Consider the following 21,490-nt stretch of genomic DNA (forward strand, 5'->3'; position numbering starts at 1 on the left):
ACTTGAGTGTGACTTCCATTTGGTATTTTTACACTTCATTTCTTGTCTTTACCGTAGTGTTGAATCCTGCTTACTTTAGGTAGTCATGCATAAATACACCATATTAAGTAGTATTTTTATGAGTTATCTGGACATTTTAATTTTTTTATGCATAGACCTATGAATTAAAAAATGCTACTTGAAAAAATGGTTTCAGATGGCACTGAAAGATCAAAGTAACTCATTATTGGCTTCTTTACATAGGTACTCTGGGTTCTTTTAGGCGTTAATTTTTTGTGTAGATCTCTTTTTTTTAATCCTCATCTGTCAAATTAACCAAAATGAAGATACCATGAGTTAAATAAACAGAGAAACAGGTTAACACGTAGAAGAATTGACAACTTTTCTCGGATATAGCTTTTTAAATTGGTTTAATCCCAATGGTCAAACTAATAAGGCTAACCAGAAAAGAATGGACATTTTTGTGGAGAAGGATGAAAGACATTAAGAGAAAGTTGTGAAACCCAAGGGGAAAGTATACAAACAGTGACTTTTGAAACAGTCTAGCCTTATGGCCAGAAAGAGCTAAAAAACCCATAGAGATTTAATTGCTTCCTTACCATCAGACCTTTCCACCATGAGCAGTGCTGTAAGGAGCAGTGAGTAAGCAGTAGTTGTCATAACTCAGAGGCAAGGACTGTGGGCAATTATGTGGTGGGCTGACTTTTTTTAGGCTTTAATGCCTAGGGGAGCTTCTCTTCAGCATAAAACAGGAGTAGAAATTGGACTTGTTGCTTTAAAATATAAAACCAAATTGTTCAGGGCATTTGAAAGGAATTTGTTTGCTACCAGTGCTGTCAGTCCTTGAATTTTAAAGGAGTTCCATTTGTTACTGTGAACCTGAAAATTGAGATAGTGCTTTTCTTTTGGGGCATGAACTACATGATCCAATGACGTAGCACCTTTGCTTGCATGTGGAGGTCATCTCCACAGCTGAGTAACTCTTTGGCTTTGGAAGAAATCTGGTCAGCACTAGCACTCCCCTTTTCACCTGCAGATTATCTGGACCTATACAAGTATGGAGCAGAAGTGGTATGTCTTGCTTTTCCAGCAACTTGCAGCACTTGAACTTTACTTCAGTCTGACCTCTTGGGAGTCACAGAGATTGCTAGGTTAAGCAAATAGCCTGATAGGAAGTTTGACTAATACCAGGAGATAAAAACAATTGTGCTGGCTGTGCTGAAAAATAGCAGCAGAAAGCCACAGAGAATCCCCGAGTGAATGCAATCACAAGGTACCAAGCAGAGGTGGGTGCTCTTGGTTTGGCAAGCTGGGGACCAGCAGGATAAAGGACTGTTTTTCTTTTAAGGCTTCAGTGGGAGGCTTCAAGAAAAACCTTTGTGGCTTGTTCCTGTAGAACTCTCCATGTGAGTTGACATCAGATTTTCTAAGCAGGATGGTAAATGAAGGATGGAAAAATACTTTTCCTATTAGAGTCCATTTACTGACTTCTCAAATTAATAACACAAGTTGGAATTTTGGAAAGCTTGTTCTACCGTGGCTCAGTTCAGCTTTTCCTGAAATCGTTGGGAAAGTTTACAAGATACTTATATGGGGACAAATTCAGTGAGTTTGTTTTGCTTTGTTTTTTTTTTTTTCATTTTGTTTTTAAGCCTTCTAGCTACATTTTATAGGATTTTGTTCTGTAATTTGAGTGCAGAAAACAGAATGAAAATTTACCCTTGTTTTCTGGGCAACTTGTGTGGCATTTTAGTGCCCAAAAGCATTAAAAAAAAACCAACGCTTAAACTTCTTCTTCTTTGTCTTTTTTTTTTTTTCTTTAAGGGCAATGTGTTCTTAAAACAACTTGTGTGAAAGTAGGCACCCAAGTCAGTGTCTAATGCATTGAAATCAGTCAATCACCGAATTGGTTCATTAGGGATGTAGAATTTATTTACCAGAAGTTTGGCCATGTGTGGCTTGCTGTCATTTAAAAATATTCTAATTTCAAGAGTTTCCAAATAAATTTATGTGTATTTATTGGAGATATTACCATACTGTCAATTCAGTAATTCAATTTTTTTACTTCAGTACAGTTACATAAATGAAAAAATATTTGCAGTTTTGGTCCATTGCTTTTAGATGATGGTATGATTTAAAAAAGAGCAGCACTATGTTGAGTTAGAGTGTAATGCACAGAGCAATGCAATAATTGGGTGTCTTCAATGTTTGTTTGCTAATATAGCCATTTCTCAGGAAGCGCTGTTGTTGTGGAAACCAGCATAATTTTAATTAAAGTTTTACGCTATATGCCTTACAATTAACATTTTAAAAATAGAACATCTGTAATTGGACTTGTTTACCCACCTAGTCGTAAAGGAAACTGTACTCAGGGGTAAGATGTTCCATAAACCTTATTCTAAGTGATAGAAAACATCTGCAGCCAAATTTTGGGTTTGGGGGTATGTGTTTATAACTCCCTGTTGCAAGTAAGCACCCCATGAAATGCATCTCTTCTTTACAGACAACAAGATTGTACAACCATGTGTAATATAAACAGGAAATTAAAATGTGCTTCAGTAGGACTTAAATGCTGTGATGCAAGGTCTGGCATTATCTCTGTCTTCATTTATACTGCTTTCAAGTATTTTTTTTTCCTTGAATTGTAGTTCTTTCAGATGTTTTCTTTAATCTATTTGGAAGTAATTGCAGAATGTGAGGCTGGAAGGCAGCTCTTACTCCAATCAAGTCTCTTAGGAGGTTACTTAGTCCAATCCCTTGCTTAAAGCAGAGTCACATGGAACAGGTTTCTCAGGGCTCTGTCCGGCTGTCTGATGCTGTTCCTAATGCGGGATGTGATGCTGTATCTGCCCTTGCTGCAAGGGAATGTTTATGGCTTATGTTCATCTTGGTGGCTGCCAGGACCCTTCAGTCCTTCTCTACAAGGCTCCTTTCAAATTGGTCCACACATGTACTGGTACATAGAGTTATTCATCCCCCGGTGCAGGACCTGGAATTCCCCTCTGTTGAACTCCATGAGGTTCCTGTCAGCCCATTTCTCCAGCCTGTGCAGGTTCCTCTGGATGGCAGCATACCTATCTGGTGTAGCAGCTGCACCTCCCAGTTTCGTATCATCAGCCAGCTTGCTGAATTCTCTGTACCATTGTGCAGGTCATTCATGAAAATGTTAAATTGGCCCCAGTATAGACCCCTGGGGGTATTCTACTAGTGACTGGCCTCCAGCTGGCCTTCATGCTACTGTCCACAGCCTTTTGAGCTGAGCAGTTCAGCCAATTCTCTGTCCACCTCACCATTTATTTAGTCTGTACTTCTTTGGTCTGTCAGTGAGGGTGTTATAGGAGACAGCATCAAAAGCTTTGCTGAAGTCAAGATAAATAACATGCACTTTCATCTAAATGACATGAGCCAGGCATCTCATTGCAGAAAGCTGTCAGGTTGGTCAGATGTGATTTCTGCCTTCATAAATCCATGCTGACTACTTCCAATCACCTTATTTTACTCCATATGTTAGGGAAATTGTTCCTAGATTTATTTGCTTATCCCCTCCCCCAGGTTGGAGGTGAGGCTGAGCTGTCTGTAGTTTACTGGATCCTCCTTCTTGAAAATAGGACTTTTGCTTTCTTGAAGTCCTCAAGAACAATCTCTGATTCCCATGACCTTTCCAAGACAGTTAAGAGTAGCCTCCTGTTAACATCAGCCAGTTCCCTCAGCACCTGTGGATGCATCCCCCTCAAGACCTATGGGTTTGTGTATGTCCAGTTTGTTTGAATGTCCCTTAACTGTACCCTCCTCTGCTGATGACAAGTTTCCATTTCTCCAGAACTTCTCACTGGTTGCAGGGGCCTGGGATTTCTGAGAATAGAATATTGAAGGAAGAAACACCTTCTAAACTGACTGCCTTTTTTCTGGTAGTAGTCTGTCCCTCTATCCCCTCAGAGACAGACTGAGTGTGCTTTAAATGCAAACCATTTCTTTGCAGAATGTGTGTGTTAAATACATGAACTACATTTAAAGTCTGTTGATTGACCTGTATTTAAAGATAAACTATTAATGTCTTTCCATGATTACATTGAAGAAAAATTCTAGTGCATAGCAGAGTATGAATCTACCAAAAGTGAGAGTTTTTTCTTTGTGCTTCTCTGTTGTGTTGGCCTGGCTGAGCTCTGGATGTGCAAAGATGTGTAACAGGAGTGAGTACAGGCGGCGCAGGGATTTCTGAGATGTTTTTTGTATGTCAGAAGAACAAGGTGTATTAGTCTGCAGTCGCATTCACACTGCCACCGAGAGCTGTTGTCTGTACCAGAGCAAGGTTGTTTTCAGCTTGTGTAGATGTAACAGTCCAAATCTACAAACGTTTCTATGCAGCTGTCAAATGGAGAAAAGGAGGTAAGAAAAAAAGATGAAGATGCTGTTTCCAGCTCAGCAGGAACCTGACAGCTCCTGAGCTGAAAAGATGCTGGAAGTTGCTGCTTTTCAGGGTACAGCCCTGGCTCCTGGCTTCTTCAAAGCTCCAAGCCCAGCAGCAGCTTGGGAATCCCAATGCTCAGAGGGCTGCAAAGCACAGATTGTTCCTTTCCTGCTGAGCATGTGCCGCCAGTTAGTCAGTCCTGCCCTCCAAAGAGAAATTGGGCATCCCCACTGAGTGATGTCCAAGCTGAGGAGCCCCCATCTTTGGCAGCAATCATCTACTCTTCCAGCATGGCTCTGCATGTTTTATGTTAATAATAACTTTTAAAAAGCCTTTCAGTTTCTTAGGGTTCCTTAAACAGCCACCAGCTCTTGGGATTGCTCAGCAGCAAGGACACAGCTTAGCATCACATGGGGATCTGCCAGGGTCACTCCTCTTCCTGCATGCAAGCAAGAAAGGCGCCAGGTGGGAACTGTGGCACTGTCTCAAAACTACAGGGAGACTGCAGACATTGCAGTAATTATTCTCAGGGTAGCTGTGCCGTCTTTTGGGCTGCCTTCTACTGGCACTGTTGCACAAAAAAGGTTGTTTTTTTTCCTCAGCGTATCTTCTGTTCCACATGCAGAGAGTTGTGGTCAATGGCTCAATGTCCACATGGAGACCAGTAATGAGTGGTGACCCTCAGGCATCGGTGTTGGGACCGGTCTTGTTCAACATCTTTGTCGCTGACATGGACAGTGGGATTGAGTGCGCCCTCAGCAAGTTTGCCAATGACACCAAGCTGTGTGGTTCGGTTGATACCCTGGAGGGAAGGAATGCCATCCAGAGGGACCTTGACACGCTTGTGAGGTGGGCTGATGCCAACCTCATGAAGTTTAAGCATGCCAAGTGCAAGGTCCTACACCTGGGTCGGAGCAATCCCAGGCACAGCTACAGGTTGGGCAGAGAAGAGATTCAGAGCAGCCCTGCGGAGAAGGACTTGGGGGTGTTGGTGGATGAGAAAATGAACATGAGCCGGCTTCAGTGTGCACTCACAGCCCAGAAAGCCGAACCATACCCTGGGCAGCATTAAAAGAAGAGTGACCAGCAGGTCGAAGGAGGTGATCCTGCCCCTCTACTCTGCTCTCGTGAGACCTCACTTGGAGTATTGTGTGCAGTTCTGGTGTCCTCAACATAAAAAGGACATGGAACTGTTGGATCTTGGAACTGGATAATCTTAAGTTCCTTTCCAACCCTAAACATTCTATGATTCTATGATCTTGTTGTTAATGCTTCTTGTTAAGTCAGGGTTGCAAAGTGTGTGTCTTGTCCATAGGTATGTTATAATAACATATCATAACTTACCTCATATTAGGTGTCTAGTCTTACAGACTCTTTGTATGATCTTATTGAATCCATAGAATCATAGAATAGTTAGGGTTGGAAAGGACCTTAAGAGTTCCAGCCCCCCTGCCAGGGGCAGGGACACCTCCCACTAAACCATGTCACCCAAGGCTCTGTCCAACCATCTGAGCTTCTGCTCCACATCATTACTAAGATCTTTAGTGCAAGCCCAGACAAGCAGCATCCTGTTCACCAGTCTGTAAGAGGCTGTATCCCTTAGTACACTGAAGAACCTTCTCTTCATTTTGAGGAGAGCTGACTGAAAGCTCCACTGAAAGCTGAACTGATTGAAGAAAAAATACCATCTTTTCAGTAAGACTGAAAAATGCTAGTGCTATATAAATTTTGTATTTCAACTAAAAATGTTCATATTATATGTTTTATACATTGTATAATGTTTTATACATTTTTTTGTCTTGGGGTTTGAAAGTTTTTAATTTTTTAAAAGTCACATTTTATATAATTATTTATAAAATTTTCATAAAATGCAGGAAGAAAACATGTTCCAATAATATTAAAAAATCCATTCAAGTGTCAATAACACCTTTGATACAAATGCTATGAAAACCGCAGCAGAAATAAGAAATGACTTAACTGAAAGAATGGCACTGTAAAGAGAAGGACGTAAAATAATTTCCTTTATTTATTTCTCTTCATCTGCCATCAAGATTTCAGCCATATCTTACTTTAATGAGTAAAGGTAGGCTGTACAATTTTACCTGGGGAATACTTTAATAATTTTAAAATAATTATTAGCAGGTTATAAATAGAAGATATTTTCTCTCATCTCACTACTAACATTGATTCTAAGAGAAGGTAGTATTTCTTTTGTTATAAATAAATGATTGCCATATTAAGGCAGCTGTTAAAATCAATTATTTTAATCAATTATTTTAATCAATGATTAAATGAGATCACTCATTCTTAATGAAGTTGTTTATGCAACCATGAAAGTAACTTCGTAATAGGAAATGATAGGTTTGTGGGTTAATATTGTAGTTGAAGTTGTAAGACAGGTCCAGGGCTGATGGTTGATTTGGCTACTTCTCCCTGTCTGCAGAGGTGTTTACAGATGCCAAAGTACATTTCAGTGTTGCGACTCTGAAGAATTTTAGAATTATTATTTGCAAGATAACAGGTTTTTTTGGTGGAAAGAGAAAGGAGAAGTTTGAGGAAGAAGAGTGTCTTCCTAATGAAGAGGAAAGCAGGTGAAGTGACTCATCATAACAGCTTTTTAGGGCTTTGTTGAGGCTCATGCCCTGGGTAACCAGCTGCTTGCCAGCTTGCAGTCTCTTTGCTTGCCATAGAACAGCACATGCTCTTTGCATCCTCTGTGGTGGCTGTGGAAGTCAGACTATCTTGATTTAGGAGGGTGTATGTGTGCCACGCACTGGGGACAGATTCCCTTTGCTCCGATGTGACTTTCATAAATTTTGTTAGAAATGAGTGGTTAGTGACCAGACAGGGATTGCAGGTGACTGGGCAGGGCTTGCCATACCAAAGAAAACCTGAGGCTACTTGGGCTCTCACACCAAGTGAAAAAATTCACCTTTATGTCTCTCTTGGAATCAGACTGAAATGAGACTGGTAGTAAACAACTTCTGCGCTATAATAGCACAGAAAACTTCTGTGCTGTAATAGCAGGGTCCTTTAGCATGCAGGTGGTTTGGAACAGAAGTGGGTGCCTTTAAGTATTGTTTTATGGTGCCATGCGTTTCAGACTGAAAAATGGCCACAAGCTTTATTACTTTAATATTAATGCTTTTTCATTACTCTCCCTCCGCTCCCTTCCCCCGCAAAGTGCTGCATTTATCCATTATAAAGTGGCTCTTTCTTTTTCTCATTATATGCCATTTTTTCACAGCATGAGGAGGGAGAAGCAGGTGGGTGGCAGGAGGGACAATTGAGGACATAATAGCACTGCATCTGTTGTCAAACAAAGCCAGACCCTGGGCTGCCACTAGATAACCTGTTGAGGTAACTTGCAAAGCCCTCAATGATAACAATATCCCTCCTGCCATGGCTGCCGCTTTCTAGTGACTCTTGTTCCAAGAGCTACTCCCATTAGGGTTTTCCATCCTCTCTCCTGCTTCTTGATGGCAGGGGTTTTGCAGTGCAGGTGTTGGTCTCCATCCCTTCCAGACACTTGCAATCAGGTATTTCCACCATGTGTCCACTGAGGGCCGTGTGCCAGGATGTTTTAAAATTGGCAAACAAGTAGTAATGATTTGCAGGAGTGAATTTGCCCTGCTCCCTCCTGCAATTTGGAAAAATGGTTTAATTTTTTTATTTTTTTTAAATCCTGTTCTTCTCTTCCTCATTCCAAATATGTCAAGTTAAGTTTATCTCGGTGCCAGTACCACCTGTAACTAGAGCTAAATTAGCCCTTCTGTTAGCTCTGCTTAGTTTTCAGTTTTGAACAAGCCTTAGTAAAATAAATCATGTCCCACTTGTCTTTAAATTTCATTATCATGACCTAACTTAATTTGCTATAAATTATTTCTACCTGAGCTGCTTCGGCTGTGAACTTTCAGCCTTGAGTGTCTTGCTCATTGGATTGTTGCCCAGCTAATCAAGATACTTTTTTTTTTTTTTTCCCTTCAGAACTCCTGCATTTTGTATCAGCTATCTCTGCCAAAGTCAACTTGGCTGTATAACCTCCGTGGGGACACACAAAGAGCAAATGCATTCTTGTCTTTAAAAATAAAGATTTTATTGAACTGAGTTTCGGTATCTTCCTGTCATGCTCCAGAGCAGTCATTTCAAAATGAAAACATGCTGATTGTTGCCTAGGTGGAACACATGTAATTTGCAAAGTCCTTTAGTGGCAGCTGAGGGCCTGACTCACCAGCACATTAAAACAATAGCCGGTTTTTCTAACTCTTGTTTGGAGATAAGTGCTAACACACAACTGCTTCTGATGAGCAGTCAAATGTTTTCTTTCACCATACCCTTTCTTTTGAAAGCAGACACCCTTGCTTGGTGTCTAGATCCTGCTGGATCAGACACATCTGCTAGAGTAGTTTAACTATTATGGTGGATGTTGACAGAATTGATCTTTCTTGGAGCATTCAGACCCAGGTGAAGTCTCCTGTTACCTTCTGGTACAAGATGGTGGGAGAATGGTGGGTACAAAAGGTACTGCCTTGGGTACCCAGTCTCCTCAGTTCTGACATGGTTTAGTCTGATCTAAATTACTGGGCTCAATATGATGTTTGCTGGTAAAATGACATGTCATGTGATAGGCAGAGGGTCAGATTAGATGATCTAATGACTCCATCTGGCCTCAAACTCTTAATTAGGGAAGTGCTACCAGCACAAGATGGCATTGAAGGTTTCCATTGTTAGATTTTGCTTGCCTGGGAGATCCTCAGCTGAAGCAGAACTGCAGAGGCTGTACTTGGGCTACTGTTTTCCTCGCCCTGTAATGCCAGTAGCAGCCAGCAGAGCTAAGCGCTAGTCCTGATGGGAACCTGCTAATCTTGGTTTCATGAAAGTACAAAAGCCCTGTGTCTAACTATTTCAGACTGTCTCAGCTTTTAGAGCTGTAATGATATCTAAATACAGAAATAAATTCTATTATTAGCTCGGTACTATGGCATTCATTGACAGAAAAAGATAATTTTCTCTGGCAAGCTGATGAGAAAGAAATTACAGTTATTTGAAGTTGCTCATGGATTAAATATTTAAAGTGGGGATGTGGTTTTACTTGTGGGTGGTTTGATGTGGTAGAGGTTCATGATACTTTTGCTTAACAGCCTTGGTGCAGAAATGGGAAGTACATATGTGTGTGTTGTTGTAGATGTGCGCTTTGCTTGCTCAGCTATGCAAGTGGCAGTGTGCAGGTTTAATAACCACGGACATAGCAAAACCAGCATCACTGATCAGCCACTTTCTTTGGCAAGCCCAAATGGCTTGTAATTAACTCAGTGTGTCACTTCAATCCAGAAGGTTACTTGAATGTCATTTTAAAGTTGTTTAATTGCTTATTGATCTCATAATTATTCCATACTTGCTGTCTCTTTTACCATTTTCTGAAATGTGTTGGTAGGTCACAATTTTAATTTCTTCAATAGAAGATTGTGTGTTGGTGATGTCGAGCATTCATTTTTAAGTTTAGAACTTTTAATTGGGAATTTCAAACTCTGTTGGCTTCCTTTATGTACAAATGTTACACATTTCATTTTTCTTGCATTTTTCTAAATCAGATTTTCCTGCATACCTCTCAAATGTCCTATTATTGTACAGGTAGGATATTTGAAAGCACAAGGAGCTGAACTAATAACTGCTGAGGTACTCTATTCTGAAGTGCTGTCCCCTATTGCTAATTTAGCTTGTGGTTCCCCCCACTTCTCCTTTTCAGATTTTTTCATACACAGTAATCGGTCTGGGAGTATGTTCTTTTTCTTTGTGGTCTCATCTTGTGGGTGTTAATCAGATTGTTTTATTCCAGCAGTACCTTCTACTGCCCTGGTTTCTTTCCTTGCAGATTCCTTGTATCACACATTATTGCTCTGTGTTTATGTCACTGGGCAGTTGTGCATGGAGAGAAACATCCCTGATTTCCTGTGGTTTAAGATAACAGGGTAATCTAGATCCCAAACTGGATGCTAAGATGCCACTGTGGCACTGCCTCTTCTCACATCTGTGTTTCCTTTTGAGTCATGTAACCCAAAGGATGGTCTCATCTGCGGTAGCACACTATAGTTCCTGGGAACTTGCACTGTGGCAGAGGAACAGCTGGAAGAAGCAACTTTCAGTCATGCTCTGCTTCATTCTCCTCCTCCCTTCCCTGTCTTTCTTTGGAGTCTGTAACACATTTCCTAGGATGCTGAGGTATCTGCTGCCAGCAGATGTCTTGCTGTCTTCTTTGTGCAACTGTTGTCAACTTTACCGAGCTGCTAGCATGTTCCTTGCTGAATGGTCCCTTCAGGTTTGCACGTTTATTTCTGCCTTGCTGATTTTATTATCAACACAGCTTCAGCTTCCCCAGCCTAATTACAACTTACCTCTTCCTACTGCCTACTAAGTTACAGGAACACTTGGATGAACCTCAAATGAGCCTGAAGACAGCAGTATGCAGAACCAAATAAGCACTCTTAAAAGTGGAAGAAAGGTATATAGATGGTCTGAATCTTGCTTATCTTTGCAAGGTGGTACTTTAAAGGCCTGTTAGTTTCTGATAGCACTGGTTTTGTTACCAGTGGAGGGGTTAGTTTATACTTTGCAGAATAAAAACAGGATTTTCGGTTGGACACCATCTGCAGTCACCAGATGCAGTTATCAAGATTAAATTGAAAGACTTGTCACTGATTATGCTGGTAATCATTGAGGTGGTCAATGTAATTATCTTGAGATTGAGAAGGTGTTTTCCCTGATACGGTACTGCAGCAGAATTACGTTGAAGAAGCACCCATCATTAGCTATTGCATATGGCTCCAACTAAGCACATGTTTTTCACTTTGATCACGTTATTTTATTATATGCGAGAAAAATAGATGAGCAAATATTGTGAAATTGACCTTTTATTTTGAAAACACTTTCCATTGGATTCTGTCAGATTTATTGAAAACCAGACTTTAGAACAGACTTGAGTCAGGGTCTCTTTACCCAAGGAATACAAAGTATTTCCACTTCAGATTATTTTAAGCCTTCAGAGTATATTATTTTCTAGTACAGATCATATGGAGGATTGACTCAGCTGCTGCTGGAAAGGGTTTTCTTGCCAAACAGAATGGTTGTTGATGTTTTCTCAGAAAATGTCACTGAGACTCAGTAGCTATAATTCCAAACTCTAAAAATGTTTTTGACTGTAATGCACACGAATAATTAATCCAGAGACAAATTACATGGCTTTTTAGAACTCTTTACAGTCATTTGTCTGTGTTGGAGCATTTCCACTTAGCATCTCTAATGCGGTTTTTTATGTTCTTATATAGGGGTAAAAAAAACATCCATTTTGCAGATATGTTTGCTGAGCAGTAATTGGCATACCTTGAGCATTTTTTTATGCTTGTATAGATTATCAAGCCAATTTCTTGCCTATATAGTGATAAATGATGTTCTAGAGATTATATTGATCTTATTTCTATCTTACGACTTTAATTCTTAATTTACTTCATGTTGCCATTATATATGCACTGTGAGCATATATAATGCTTTCTTTCCTTTTTCAAATGGCATAGATATGCATATGAAATGTGGTTTATATTTCCCAGAAGGGTATATTGCTCAGGGAAGGGACAGGAGCCTTTTGTAGTCCTATGAAGAGGATGCAAGAGATAACGAGGAAAAGAAGGCAGCACTGAGTGTCTTCTAAAAAGCAAGTGATTCAGTCTGTGTTAGGGCTTGAAAGAAGGAGGTCTAGTAGCATCCCTGACAACTGTGTCTTTAATTTCATTCAAGTATATCAAATTTCACTCCAGGAAATATGCTTCCACAGGAGACTTCCTAGAGCAAAGCATCATAGGAAAGATAGGAGATAGTTGGTAATATTTTTCTGCCTTTGATCTGTTATTATATCTGCTAAGCTTCACACAATTATTTATCAGCTGAGAGTTATGAAATAATTCCTAACTTGACAATAAAAGGGAGAAAAGTCAAATACGTTTTTTAACGTGGACCCAACTCATCAGTCTTAAAGTGCTGATTCATTTGCCCACACAGTATAATTAAGCTGTTAATCTGTAATAAGGAGTTATACATTCAATGATCTCACAATCATAAAGTGATTATAGCCTGCCTAAAATGTTCATTTGGCTCTTCTCTATCATTTATTACTCCACGACTGTTAAGAGAGGGTATTCGTAGCTTGGGATCTGTAACTTTTACCTACACAGTCTGCTTCTGCAACTGGGACTGGTTTGCTATGAGCAGCTGGTGGAAAGATGTCTATACTGGGAGATTTTGGGGAACAAAATGTTGACATTCTGAGTCCTGTCTTAGAGGAGAATATTCTAGCTTGAGTACATTTGGTGTTTCATCAGATAATGAATCCATTATGTACTTGGAGTTCAGGCTCACACTGATTAATCATGACATTTCAATTATTCATTGAATCAATGATCATTTGCACCCCTTTTCCCCACCTCATTTGCTGTTGGCTTCTATTAATTTCTGTTCTTACTGCTGTAGGATTTCATCTTGCTGTGCTCTGAAATCCTGAAAATTTTCCACTGCCAGAGACTTTCATCTGTGAATTTACATCACCTGGCACCTTGCAAGCAATTCTTGGCTCTTCCTGGTTTGACTGCCTACCTGCCTTCAACATAACTGTGCTGTGAAGCAGCCAGGCAGCAGCACTGTGTTTGAGGAGTGCCAGGGAGAGATGAGTGAAGGACAGAGGTTGTCCCAAGACTCAAGACCAGATTCTTGTTTCATCTTCTAAACTGCATCTCCTGTCATTGTCCTGGAGCCACCATCAAGTTTCCCAACTCAGAGTCTGCGTGTGCAGCTAGTGAGATTGCCACAGTGCATTCCCCACTGACAGTACACAGGCAGTGTTGTTTTAAAGGACTGGGTTGTTTGTCTGCAGGAATTCACTTGGTACCCATGAAATTTGTTGTACCGTAGCACACAAGCAGCACAGAGATGAGACGCAGCTGCTGTGTTCTTTGGGTCCCGCAGCTCCCACTCATCGCCAGCTTGCAGGTATCCTCACTTTTAGGCTCAGTACTCACTTGGTAACGTTGCCATGGTGTAGCTTTATCACGCATCCACAGTGAACAAAAATACCTTTTTTTTTTTTTTTAATAATTAATTACTGTTATTTTGACTCTGTTGCTTTTGAGCCATCATCTAAATCCTGGAACAGATTTAGAGTAACATGTAGAAGAAGGAGGCTCCACATTTTTACATCTATCTTCTTGTGTTTTTAAACAGTTATGATCAGATTCAGCCCACAGGTGTTGGAAGAGGCAGGCAGGATTTCATGGCGGTTTTTCCCCCAGTGTGTACAGTCTGTTGGCCTCCAGAGGCTCAGCTGCTTTCAAACACAGCATACAGATGCACAGGGCAATCCAATGTGTAGTTTAGTGGAAGGTAGTATAAGATTGATTAAGGATAGGATGTATAGAAGTAGTTCTTCCCATGGATATCTTCTCTGTTTTGGTTCTTCATAAGTATGCTATCTGCAGTTATTTGGAAGTAGTAGTGGCAAATCTCTTTCTTTGGTTCAGGTAAAATTGTCCTGTCCTCAGTCTTCTAGCAAACTGGTTTTTCCAGCTGGGCTAATCATCTGAGTATTTAAGCCTTTAGTCTCCAGCTCATGGCTGTCTTGTCAGTACTACATAAAAGGTAATATTTTTAGAGATAAACTAGTATATGGCATTTTATGACAACAGGGCAGGGGGAAAAGAGTACAAAGAGAAAATATATAGGTTTCTAATATAGGTCTCTCTGAGTGTGGAGAGCAAGGCAGATCTATGTGTGCGGTAACAGATCAGCATTACAGGAAGAAGAGTTCAAGGAAAACAATCTATTAAAAAGACAAGTGGTTTCTATTTCAGTGGGTAATTTGCTAAACCTCATTCAAAACAAAATCAGTCAATATGGTAAAGATCTATTTTAATAGAGAATAGGAGACTAGATTTATCAATGAGCATCTTTGCTACATACCAACATAGTCAATGTCTTAAAGAGGAGAAAAAAAAAATTGTAATAATGTCAGGTCTTCCAAAACTATAAAACATCTCAGTAATTTTGTGGAAGTCAGATAAAATAATGATCTTTTTACAATGTACTCTTTTAATGCATTTTTAGTTATAAAATTTTAACATTTATTCAAAGTGCAAGTTTGCTCTAAAGGATGTCTGAAAAAAGAGCCCTGCAGAGTCTTTATTTCCTGGACTTTTCTAATGCTATATCAAACTTCCAATGCTGGCATGCAGAGTTGTTACTCTGAAGGATAGGAGTTTACTTAAACTTGGCTTGAAAAGTCAAGCTGGTTTTCTAGGGATCTCTTGAAGGTTTTTGGGGAGCTGAGAGTTTCATTTGAAGGTATAGAGCTGCACATATAAATATGAGCAGTTGGTAGATTTGTATGTGAGTCTGTGGGCTGTATGTGAGGACAGGAGGCACCTTGACATGTGCAGTTCATCTCCAATATGGAGGGCCAGCAGTTACTCATAGGATGCCTTTGGTATTTCGTGAAAAAACAGTGTCATTTGTGGAGGACTGTGTGATCCCAAGGTGTGTGGAGCTCTGCAGTGTCATTTAGGACATGTCTGTTTTCCAATGAGGGTTTCTCCAGGTACTGTGCCTAAAATTAGTTTTTCTGGTGGTTGAAAAGTGACAGACCAGACAGATTGAGCGCAATCATGATGCAACCAACAGGCCACCCCCTGTGGTTATCTGTTGGCTTCTTCCTTTTGCCTCTTTCCATTCCTGCTTGCTCGTTTGAGCACATAAACTACAGGAACAAGAAATTCCTCTCTAATCATGTAATGCCAAATACAAGCTGTGTGTACAGGTGCTGAGCATCTCTAGTCAGCTGTCACCCCTTTGACATTGCTGGGGTAATGAGTGCAGTCTTCTTCCTCAGGGGATCCAGCTTTGAAGGCAAGAACAGACATTCTAGTACGTTATTAATACAGAAATGGAGTTGCTATCGCTGAATATCCTTCACAGCGTGATGTGTGTGACAGGCAGTCTTTGCACGCAACAGAAGCATGATGTAGTTGCTCAAATGCCATGAATGTGCATCAGGAAAAGGGTGATATTATTGATCCCTCCTCAACAGAAGTGTTTGGGACTTCATTTGAAGATTTGTGAGGCCTTTTTTTTCCAGGTGGGAAGTGGGAAGGACTAATGCTTCTTTACATCACTCATTTCTTGTGAGGAGGGGTTACTAGTCAAATACACAATTTAGTGGTATTGCATCCAGATGCTAAGATACAGTCTCTGCACCTTGCTTGAAAGGCAGTCATCTACAAGTACCTGGCACCTGAAACTCAGTAGAAATCTCACTGTGCATTAAAAGCAAATGTGCTTTCCTTCATAATTTCAGGATTTGTACGTTTTCCTATGCTGTTGTATATGAATGATCTAGGAAAGCTTGAAAACCAGTTTAAATTGCAAAACTATGAAGAATTCTTTTGTGTGACCTTCCCTCTATAGTTTTATTGCCCTGCAATATTTGAATTCTATGTTAGGTTTTCTATGTTTATATATGTGTTTTAGAGATGTACACAAAAAGCCTTTTTATCCTATGCTGTTACCTGTGCTTGAAATATTGCTGTAATTTCTGTGTGCTTTTATTTACTACTTATTTTTCTTCTTTTTTCTTGATTTGCAGATTTCTAATTCATATATTTATTTTAATTCTGCATCTTCCATGCCTTTCTCTGTAGTCTTAATGTTTCTGTCTGGTATATATCTCTTGTCTTTAGTCTAACTTTGTTACCTTTATTTTTGTTACAAGCAAAAATTAGCTGCTCAAGAAGCCAAAAATCTTCCTTTTAGCATTGCAAATCTGAGGATCCTAGTTCTCTTTTCTCTTGTTGCAGTCACTGGGATACCTGTGAGTCAAGAAAGTCCTTGCTGTAAGTTTGTTGGTGAAACCTGAACCTCAGCTATCCCTTGGATAAGATATTCTGATCATGGAAGTAAACAAAGTTCTGTTTCCCCTGACTGATGCTCAGTCCCTTTGGGTTGCTTACGGTTAAATTACTGAGAATTTGCTGAGCTTTGTTCTTGTTCAGCTAAGTTTTGTTGACTGGGTTTTTAATTATGGGTTTTAACTTGTATTTGCTCTAACAAAACAGTGGGAGTTTTTCTCCTTTTATCTATTTACTTAGCTATCTCTTTTGAAGAGGCATTGCTTCATTAAACACTTTCCTGCTTAGTCTGTAATGACCCTAATTCTTCCACTCTAAGCACATTAATACATTAAAGAAAAAAGTTTCATTTGTCTTCAGTGGGATGTTCCATATTGTCTTTGGTGCTTGACATACGATCTTTGGTGGTGTAGCAGCATTATGGAGGACTTGGCAGGATACATGGTGTAATTCCAGGTTGGCAGGGTTTTTTCTGCCTGTACTGAAGGAAGTATGATATTTAATGGTCACATGCTTCTACAAAATTAAGCATCTGAGACTCCTTCAGGCCTTTGCTCTTTCACCTCGGTCCATTCCTGCAGGAGGACTGCAGTATCACTGGCAGGAAGGCACTTTGTACAAGTATTAAGTGATGAGATGATGCTCATTCTGTGGTGATGAGCTGACTGCTCATATACTTTTGGTGTAGCACAGTGAGACACATAAACATGAAGGGAAAGGAAAACAAGTGTTTTTCCATGGGACAAGCATTCTTCATGGGGCAGGCTGGGAAAAAAGCAGCTTCTGGAGCTTGTCTCCTTCTGTAGCAGATTTCTATCTGATCTAAAGACCAGGCACTGCAGTGACCAAAGAGCCAAAGAGAGAAATGGCGAGGTTGCAACCAGTGCAGCAGGCTTTCGTGTAAACAGAGGTCCTGCAGAACTCCATTGATTGTGGAGATACTACCGCCCCTCTCTATCCTCAATGGGAGCTTTTTGTGCTCTGCTTACAGCCCTTCTTAATGGTTTCACATTTGCAGGCTTAACTTCACAATTTCTCATTGCTGACAATTTCCTTTCTTTTTAATTGAACAGTAGAAGTTTTATGGACTCCAAGTGTAAACTTTCTGTTTAGGTTCTTGGGCAATCTCTCTCTCGATCAATAAATAAGTTGAAGAGTAGTGGTGATACACTACTACTTGCAGTAGCTGCAGTAAGAGAATGCAAATAAGGCTGCAGATATCCAAGCTGCTACAAAGACAGAGGGCATGTACATGAAAGCAAATGGACCTGTTGTGGTTAAAAATTCACATTGTACCGTAAGAGGGGAAAAACTAAATGTGGTTGTCTTTGAAACCTTATAGGTCAGCATTTCAGACTTCTGTATTTGTACTTCAATTAAAGGAGAAAATGGAAAAGCTTCTGGATAGTTGCTATTTTTAAGCCAACTTGAGAAGCTGAAGCAGAACCTATTTTTCATGTGTTCTTTTAGCAAATTGCATGCCATGAATAAGATGGTTTTTGTTTGGCTTGTACATAGGTTTGTGTGAGTTCTATTTGGTTTGGAGGTGAGTGTGTGAGATTTTAGCAATTGTTACATTTCTTTCTTTTTCTCTGTGATAAACAAAAAGAAATTTTTCAAGAAAACATTATTTCTATGGGTCTCACAAAATGCTGGAGTTACAGGAAATCTGGGGTTCAAAAGCAGAAGGGCAGGATGGGGAGACAAACAAGACAATGATGGATGTTTGTGGTGTCTTTCAGCAACATTTGATTTACTTGTTTTTTTTTGTTTCTTGGTATAGTAAAAATGTTTCCTTGCTGAAGTACTTTGATTTGGACTTAAAATAGTGTAAATTATTTTGAGATAAGTTCACATTAGCCACCACAAATTCCTTGCTTACTTGTCACTGTTGCTGGAGATCCATCTCTAAGCTCCTGTTAATACATCTTCTATTTTAGCAAGGGAAAATGTAATTTAGATTTATAGCTGTTTTAGAAACATCTGTAACAAAAGCAAGCCAGTGCCTCCTTTAATAAGTATTTAAGCCCAAACCTATGAAATTTGTAATAAATGTAGTCTATTCTCTTAAAAATGTCCTTGGGATTTGTGCACTAAACTCAGATTAATGCTAATTGGAGTTACCTGCATAAATCCTGTGGTACACTGATAGGACAATAGATATTTATTCAGTGTTGCATTTCACTTCACCTTCATTTTATTTCTATTTTTTTTTTAATGAATACAAAATTAAGATTGGAGTTTATGGTATAAGGAATTTTTTTTCCTTCCTTTCTGTAGGTGTGCTTCTAAAAAGAGTATTGACCATGAGGAAGCCCATGTGATGGTCCACTAATTACACTGAAGAAAATGAAGCCACGTTTCAGCTTTGCCGATCTTTTTCCCACCACTGTCGGCTGAATGAAAAATGGTCGCGTGATTATGCTGACAGCCCAGCATGCATTTGGTAGACCTGTGGTTAACTCGTTCCCTCTCCATGTGTCTGCTCTTACAAAGTTTTGTCCTCATGATACTGTGCTTTCATTCTGCCAGTATGTGCCCGAAAGGCTGCCTCTGTTCTCACTCTGGAGGTCTGAACGTCAGCTGTAGCAATGCAAATCTCAAGGAAATACCCAGAGATCTTCCTCCAGAAACAGTCTTACTTTATTTGGACTCTAATCAGATAACATCTATCCCCAACGAAATTTTTAAGGACTTGCACCAACTGAGAGTCCTTAATTTATCGAAAAATGGGATTGAGTTTATAGATGAGCACGCCTTTAAAGGGGTGGCAGAAACCTTGCAGACTCTGGATTTGTCCGACAACCGAATTCAGAGCGTGCACAAAAACGCTTTCAACAACTTAAAGGCCAGAGCCAGAATTGCAAACAACCCCTGGCATTGTGACTGCACGCTGCAGCAGGTGTTGAGAAGCATGGCCTCCAACCACGAGACGGCCAACAACGTCATCTGCAAGACTTCTGTGCTGGATGAACACGCGGGGAGACCGTTCCTCAATGCTGCCAATGATGCTGACCTCTGCAACCTTCCTAAAAAGACTACTGATTATGCCATGCTGGTCACCATGTTTGGCTGGTTCACCATGGTGATCTCATATGTGGTTTATTATGTCCGGCAAAACCAGGAGGATGCAAGGAGGCACCTTGAGTACTTGAAATCCCTGCCAAGCAGGCAAAAGAAACCAGATGAAGCTGATGACATTAGCACTGTGGTATAGTATTCTGAATACAATGATTACCTTTGTGATGGAAACTAGATTTGGATGTCACTCAAACCAGAGGTTTACTTCTAACGTTCATTGTAAACATTAAGACTTTTGGGTTTTTTTTTCCTGTTTAACTGAATTATGCCACTGTTGAGCTTTCTAACAGAAAGTTTTGTCTGGGTGGTATGCTTTAATTATTTCTCTGGTGGTACCCTAAAGCAAGTGAATTAATGTGTAAACATTAGTTTAGACCCATTCCACTATTTAATAATGAAATTTATTTTTTTAATTTAAAAAACAAATAAAAGCTCAAATTTGAACCATGTAAAACAGAGTAATTTATTGATTAGAAGCTTGTCCTGTGCCCAAGCACACTTGGTTTGATCAGTGTTTGTAAGGTAGAAGAGAGGGGCGATGACAAAGTGGATTGTGAGAAGTCCAGGATCAGAAGGTCTTGAAGGTGCATGGAGGGTGCCAGGTGAATAGTAGCCCATTTTGGGGGTTGCTTGCCATGACAGAAAAAAGACGTGGGGAGAGGAAAGTGTCCTGACTCCAGGTGTTATGGGACTGATGTTTGGGTAAGCCCCCGGAGGGCATTTCAACAGCATGGTGGAGGAGCCAACATGAAGGAGCTGCATTACAGACTTAGAAAAGAGGTAAGTGGGGAAATACAGTGAGTTTTCATCTTACACCCACTTACTGCCTCTCATGAGCTTCAGGCAGGTGTTCCCAGCATGGGGAGGACAACAAGAAGGCAAGAGCAAACTTAGTGTACTGTTCAAACTAGAGTGTGACCAGTGGTGCTTAAAAACAAAGGGTTAATTAAATTAGTCTTTTTAATGTATATATTGGTTTGTAACTAAAAGTAGCTTTATATTATATATATTTATATGCTGTCTTTTGTAAAAAGCTGAATGAAATAAGTGAACACACAGACTGGGCATATCCTATTGTGTGTTAGGAAATATTTTTGTATGTTTTTACAGATAAATGCTTAGGAAAATGTAAAGCCCATGTAGTTAAACTCGGCCTTGGTTATGAAATTGATATTTTTAAAGCTCTGCTGTCTTCAAAACCATGGTGGTTTTCTCCTTTCATAGGTGAAAGTTTCAAAGGGAACTAATTTGCAACAATGTATTATTTTCATCCTTCATTACCATAATAAAATGATACTTGTCTCTGGGTCCGTCCACACAGATCTAGTGTAATTGACATTGGAATACGGATTGCAGAAGGGTTGATTAAAATATCTGCAAAATGCTGCTTTGCAAAAACAACTGTTAAAGAGCAGTCTCAAAAAAATCAGGGAACTTCGGTCATAGCTCCCATTAGATTATCCATTATTTGTGTTACAATTATGCTCTTTAGAGGGCACAAGTTTGTTCATCTTCTTTCAGACCATTGTTGAAAGAATACCCAAAATTTGTTTCAAGGCAGGTAAGCAAACAGCAAAATAAAAAATTTATTTTTTTTTTAATATGCACAGACTCAACTTTTTATGTCATCTTTGTAGGCTGTCTGGCCTGAGTAACAGTTCTTGTGACTGACTCAGCTGTTTGTTTTATCTCGATGAGCACTTTTTGACGTATTAGGAGCATGTTAATGTTTGTAAAGGGCACAGTCTGCCCAAAGAATACCTGCTGGCTGATATTTCTCCCGCCTCCCTTTCCCCCCCATTAAGTCGAGATTTTATTTTCTGAGGAGAGGAGGCTGTTGGTTACACATCCTGCTGAGTTTGCATTTTATACTTTCCCTTTTTCAAGTTCTATCTTGCTGATCTTTCCATCATCACCAAAGTGCCATCCCCAGGCCCCTGGGCTCTGTGTGGCCTCCAGCAGGAACCAGAAGCAGTAGGGTTAAATACACATCTGAATCTGAAGAGAGCAGATAAAATGTTATATTGTACTGACAATCCAACAAATCCTACTGAACAGGATG

The 21,490-nt window shown here is 39.9% G+C and overlaps 1 protein-coding gene across 6 annotated transcripts in view; it reads left to right on the forward strand.

Moving 5' to 3' along the window:
• Positions 1-19,882, forward strand: part of LRRC3B (leucine rich repeat containing 3B) — a 41,646-nt gene extending 21,764 nt beyond the window's left edge. For all 6 annotated transcript variants that reach the window (XM_062603524.1, XM_062603525.1, XM_062603530.1 and 3 more), the window contains exon 2: positions 18,628-19,882. In XM_062603524.1, the coding sequence (XP_062459508.1) occupies positions 18,785-19,564 (780 nt within the window). In that variant the 5' untranslated portion in view covers positions 18,628-18,784 and the 3' untranslated portion in view covers positions 19,565-19,882. The remainder of the gene's footprint in view (positions 1-18,627) is intronic.
• The last annotated feature ends 1,608 nt before the right edge of the window (positions 19,883-21,490 follow it).

This window comes from Pezoporus occidentalis, unplaced genomic scaffold (assembly GCF_034315485.1).
Source record: "Pezoporus occidentalis ecotype Australia unplaced genomic scaffold, CSIRO_AGI_Poc_V1 ctg80, whole genome shotgun sequence".
Lineage (NCBI taxonomy): Eukaryota > Metazoa > Chordata > Aves > Psittaciformes > Psittacidae > Pezoporus > Pezoporus occidentalis.